Source organism: Acinonyx jubatus, chromosome D2 (assembly GCF_027475565.1).
Source record: "Acinonyx jubatus isolate Ajub_Pintada_27869175 chromosome D2, VMU_Ajub_asm_v1.0, whole genome shotgun sequence".
In the NCBI taxonomy this organism is placed as follows: domain Eukaryota; kingdom Metazoa; phylum Chordata; class Mammalia; order Carnivora; family Felidae; genus Acinonyx; species Acinonyx jubatus.
The window spans coordinates 34,485,869-34,491,385 of record NC_069393.1 but is presented as its reverse complement, the minus strand read 5'-3'; the positions used below and the strand labels follow the sequence as shown (position 1 = coordinate 34,491,385).

The following is a 5,517-nucleotide window of genomic DNA, read 5'->3' as shown; positions in this document are numbered from 1 at the left end:
AGAACTCACAAGCTCTGGCCACACTGCATCCATCTTCCCACATGGCGGCATAGGCGGCCAAGTGGCTGCCAGGCCTTTGGACGGGAAATGAGCTCTGCAGTGCCCCAGTCCACACTGCCCCCTACTGCTTCCCCTCACCTACCTGTGCAGCCCCTGAACACTTCCATCTTCCAATTGCTTAGGCCTGACCTGACTCCACAACCCTACTTTTCTGCCCCTACCCTGCCCTGCACAGTCCTGGGGAGCCCCTGGGAGAGAAGATCCAACCCATGTGATGTCAGCAGTTCAGAAGTAGAAGCTGGGGGTGTCATGATAGAAATTCAGGGGCCTCTTCCAGACCCATTGTTGTGGAAAGCTGTTTCCAGGGCCCTGATTTGGCTAAGAATTTGTCAGGGGTCAATTCTCACTTCCTGGTATGGACCTAAAGGCATGAAGAGGCACCCACTTTCTCTGCTCTTACCAGCCTGAGAGTTCCTGGGTGCCTAGTGGGGCATTTGACCTGCATGGGACCGAAAGGGCAACCCAGAGAGGTAGAAATGGTGTTCCCCCTGCCCAGCCCCTCATGGCCCTGGGAGCAGCTGCCCACATCCAGATGGCCCTTTGGGGAAGCCCAGCTCCCTCCTCCCCACCGCAGGGGCACCTCTGAGGAAAAGAAGCAACACTGACTTTGTTTTCAGCCTCCTGGAAAAGGCTCTGTAGGATTCCAAGGCGACACTTTGCTCCCTTCATTGTGAGCTGAGACGCCCCGGTGCTGCAATGCAAGAGACAAGAAATGAGTAGCAAACGGGGGAGGGAGGTGGAAAAATTAAATTTTGCGTGATCAGCAAGGTTTCAAACAATCGCTCGCCAACTGAAGTGGGTGCCACGTCTATAAGTCATTCTATTTTATAGACCATTAGGATCTCCAGAGAGAGCCTGCATGGAGACCACTGCTTTTTGTTGAAATTAAAATGTCAGAGAAAAAGAAATAGAACAAAACAGGGAATCTGCAATTAATTACCAGGCCATAAAAATTCAATAATCAGGAGGCAGAGCGGCCGCGGGCCCAGAGGTATCAGAGCCAGCGTAACAAGAATGGAATACATTAATCTTTTCAAATTAGTTTTTTAATCTGACGGGGATATATGGTGACATGCCTCCCCTCCCTGCCGGCTCCCCGCCTCCCCCCCCCCCCCCCCCCCCCCCCCCCCCCCGCTCCGGGGCTCCCGCCGGAAGCCAGGCTTGGGGAGGGAGGCTCGGGTGTGAGCTGGGGGCCTGCCCAAATCCGGACTCCCAGACAAGGTCCGGAGGCCAGGCCCTGAGCCCAGGGCCCCCAGGCCGGTGGCCTGGTGGAGAGAGCCCAGCACGGCTGCCAGGAAAGCACTTCTTGGGTGTCTGGATCTTGCTGGGTCTCAGCGCATGGAGTCAGTGAGGAGGGCACCTCTCTGAGCTTTGGTTTCCTCCTCGGGAAAATGGGAATAGTATGCCAGCCTCATAGGTAGGCTGCATTTAGAAGGCCTGGTATTCAGTGGAAGGCCCCTACGGTTACTGTGTTGACTGTCTAGACCCGCAGCTGCAGCAGCAAGGAGCGGGGTGCCGCTCCAGCACACTGCTCAGGCCGCACTTATGTATCATTTGCTGTGTGCTCAGCCCTGGGAGAGGAGAGACCAGCAGCCCTTACCCTGGGGATGAGGCTCAGAGTCTGGTCAGAGAAACATTTACTGGGGGCCAACCAGGATGCAGAGGATTCGAAGGCAAGGGGGTAGGTGCTTCCCAGCCAGCCGCACCCCCGCCCAGCCCAGGCACAGACAGCAGGCTCCACCCCGCGCCCGGGGTCAGTCCCGCCCTCTGCGTCTGACTGGAGGTCACGTCAGCGGCTCCTGGAAACTTGACCCGGAACTGAGCCCTCCTCCTGCACCGCCTCCCAGCTGGGGTCAGGGCTGTGCTCCAAGTCTCTCCAGCTCGCTCCGATCTTCCTCGGCTTAGCCGATCTCACGGACCACCCCCTAAACCTCAACAAACCTGCCTCCGGGCCTCGGGGTCCGGGGGCCTCGCACCCGCTAAGCCTCCTCTGGGAAGCCCCCCGGTGAAGTTCCTGACTGGCCAGAGTGGGTACTAAATGGGCTGTTGGAGCACCCAGCCCGGGGGGGAGGTGACCTTGAGCGGCCGGATGACCCGCTGCCCTTTGGCCCTGGACTCCTTTTAAATGTAAGTTACAGCCCACCAAGTGCCGGCCCTGTATAAATCCTTCACGTGGATTTTCTCGTTTCATCCCCTGGGAGGTGGCGACTGTGAATAACCCCATTTTGCAGAAGAGGAAATTGTGAAAGCAGAGCTGCTCCCCATTCTAGTGTGTGCTGTGGTCTCTGAATGTAGCGTCACTAGGAATACAAGCCACTGGCTTCTTTCGCCTTCCCCACTTTGTGTTACAGTAAGTGTTCCATCAATGCTCACTGGAGAGTGACCCTGCAGAACAGCCCTGCAAGGGGACTTCACCTGCCCTCCAATCACTCCCCTCCCCCAAATGTCTCCACTCCTGCCTCCACATGTCTCCACAGCTGCCATTTACTGGACACCTACTGTGTGCCAGGTTGTGGGATCTGGTGCTGTTTACGGTAAGACCGTGGTTCCTACTTCACACAAAATAAACAGGCTGAGAAAGAGGGACCCAAGAGCTCATACGTCTGTCTGGCACCCAACGGCGGGTTTCTAAGAACCTTGTCTCAGAGCCCCATCAACAAGACCTGCCTCTGGACTCTCAAGCCTCCCCTCCTGTGGTTTTTGTCCCCAAACCGGGTCCTTCAATCGGATACCCTTACTCACCTCCCACAGGAAGCCTCCCCTAATTCTCTCAGTCCCTCTCGGAACTCCTGTAATTTCTATCACTTCGTGCAAATTACTATCCTGTTACGCCAGCGGCCCAGCCACCCACCCACATATGCCCCAGGGTCCCAGCAGAAGCAGCAGCGATAATAAGAAGCACCCAGGAGGGGCATCAAATTTCTACCTCCCTGACCCAGGACCGTAGACCTCGAGGACCCGCACCGAAAGCCCAGACCCCAGATGCAGGGCTTGCTCCCCTTCCCGGGCGCAGTTCCAAGCGCAGCCACCAGATGGCGCCCGGCTCGCTCTAGCGGGGCTTGCAGTAAAGCTGTGCGGCCGCCAGATGGCGTTCGAGACCGCAGTTCTGCGGGCAGTACCGGGACAAGGCGGAGACTAGAAGGCAGGCGGGTCCCAGTGCGGGCGCAGAAGCCCAAGCCAAGTGACCTGGACGTCGCTCCCTCCTGGCCGCACCATGATCCAGCCCGCACCCCGGCTCTCTGTGCCCGCCGCGTTGGTCCTGGGCTCCGCCGCGCTGGGCGCCGCCTTCGCCACCGGCCTCTTCCTGGGTGAGTAAGGCGGGGCCTGCGGCACCTCCCGCAGAGCCCCCGCAGGCGGGGCAGGTGCGGGAGCGGAGCCCGTGACTCCGCGAGGCTGGCTGAGGCTGAAGCTCAGCCCTGGCGCCCCGGAGTCCCAGACCCTGACCCAGGACCCCTCCCCGTCAGGGAGACGGTGCCATCCGGAGCGATCCCGGCGAGAGAAGCGCCTGCTGCCCCCTGAAGACAGCCCCCTCTGGCAGTATCTGCTGAGCCGCTCCATGCGGGAGCATCCGGTGCTGCGGAGCCTACGGCTGGTCAGCAGGGCCAGGGGCGGGAACAGGCGCCCACTTCGGACCCAGCGGGCCCCACGTGCTTGTGTGACCTTGGGCTGGGCCTTGGAGCTCCCCGGGCTTCCGGGACACCGCAGGCGGGGCACGGTGGGCGTTCCCTGAGGGCCAGTCCCCCTAGGCCACGCCCACAGCCGCTCACCTGGAGGGGGTGTGAACACGGGGCGGAGCTGGGTGACTGGCAGTGGTGGTGCGACCCTCTCCCCTCCACCACCGCGACACAGCTGACCCTGGAGCAGCCGCAGGGAGATTCCATGATGACCTGTGAGCAGGCCCAGCTTCTGGCCAACCTGGCACGACTCATCAAGGCGAAGAAGGCGCTGGACCTGGGTAGGGCGCACGGCTGGGACCACTGGGAGCCTAAGTCACCAAGATGTCCCCCATTCTGGCCTGAGCCTGTCCATGTCCCTGCCCACAGGCACTTTCACAGGCTACTCAGCCCTAGCGTTGGCCTTGGCGCTGCCCCCGGCCGGGCGCGTAATAACCTGCGAGGTGAACCCAGAGCCTCCGGAGCTGGGGCGGCCCCTGTGGAGGCAGGTGAGTGTCCCGCACATTTGAGGCCCTCGTCAGGCCCTTGGAGCCTGACCACTCCCAGCCCTAGCAGAAGGGACCTGCTGGCTGTGACCCCACTCCTTCCGCAGGCTGAGGAGGAACACAAGATCGACCTTCGGTTGAAGCCCGCCCTGGAGACCCTGGGTGAGCAACGGAGTAGAAGGGGCCTTGGCACCATTTTCTAAGTGGGACGACTGGGCGTGAGCTAGTGACCAGGTCTGCTGGGCGGGCTTGAGGCAGTGACAGTCCTCTGCTTCCTGGCCTCACCTATGCGGCCACATGCTGGGTGGCAGGGCGCCCCTCCAGACCAGAGTCCCTGAATGGTCACAGCACCTGGGCAGGCCTGGGCAGGGGCTTCTGACCACCTGGGCCGCGGACTCAAGACCTATCTTACCCCCCGCCCCCGCCCCCCCCCCTCAAGACGAGCTCCTGGCCGCGGGCGAAGCTGGCACCTTCGACGTGGCCGTGGTGGACGCGGACAAGGAGAACTGTGCCGCCTACTATGAGCGGTGCCTGCAGCTGCTGCGCCCTGGAGGAGTCCTCGCCGTCCTCAGTGTAAGGGATAGACTAGGGGGAGAGCCCTCCTGGGCTGGGTCTCCGTCTTTTCCCTTGGCTCCTTCCTGTGCCCCGCCCCCATGCCACAAAGCCCCGCCCAGTGCTTTCTCCCCCTGGGGTCCTGTCTCCAGCTCTCACCCCTCCTCCTGCTTAGGCACCTCCTCCTCGGCCCTGTCCCTCCATGATGCCCCGCCCCTCCGCAGGTCCTGTGGCGCGGAGAGGTGTTACAGCCTCAACCGCGGGACACCGAGGCCCAGTGCGTGCGGAACCTGAACGAGCGCATCCTGCGGGACGCCAGGGTCCACATCAGCCTTCTGCCTCTGGGCGACGGCCTCACCTTAGCTTTCAAGATCTAGGGCTGGCCCCCCGAGAGTGGCCTCAAGTGAGGGGACCTGGGTACCCCAGACATCAACCCTGAGTTCTAAATTCGACAATAAAGTGGGGCCTGGGACAAGATCTTCTCAGCCTCCGTACGTGGCTCTAACGTGGGGTAGGGAGGGAGGGCCCAGCACTGGCAGGTTCTTCAGCAAAAGGGAGACTTGAGGTCATAGGCGTCATCCCCTCCGTGGCACTGTCCTGAGGACCACGTGGCACCAGGGCTAAAGCCTGAGTAGGAGCCTCCAGCTGACGGGAGGCAAGATATAAAGTTTTGATTGACCTGGCCACATACAGTTGCTCAGAGATCCCAGCTCTTCGGATTTGCCTCCACTCCACAGGATGCTGGC

General features: G+C 61.1%; 1 protein-coding gene across 4 annotated transcripts; it reads left to right on the top strand.

The window, feature by feature from the left end:
* The first annotated feature begins 1,891 nt into the window (after positions 1–1,891).
* COMTD1 (catechol-O-methyltransferase domain containing 1) lies at positions 1,892–5,248 on the top strand. Of its 4 annotated transcripts, none has more exons than XM_015066199.3 (9): positions 1,892–2,187; positions 2,292–2,410; positions 2,538–3,368; positions 3,525–3,652; positions 3,910–4,015; positions 4,104–4,222; positions 4,327–4,381; positions 4,659–4,792; positions 4,996–5,248. In XM_015066199.3, the coding sequence occupies exons 3-9, from the start codon at positions 3,275–3,277 to the stop codon at positions 5,146–5,148; spliced, it is 789 nt and encodes a 262-aa protein (XP_014921685.1). In that variant the 5' UTR covers positions 1,892–2,187; positions 2,292–2,410; positions 2,538–3,274; the 3' UTR covers positions 5,149–5,248. The 4 variants fall into 4 exon arrangements, with proteins under 4 accessions (XP_014921685.1, XP_053063635.1, XP_014921684.1 ...); XM_053207660.1 differs by having other exon boundaries at positions 1,892–2,410; positions 2,538–2,587; positions 2,816–3,368; XM_015066198.3 differs by having other exon boundaries at positions 1,892–2,410; positions 2,538–2,594; positions 3,000–3,368.
* The last annotated feature ends 269 nt before the right edge of the window (positions 5,249–5,517 follow it).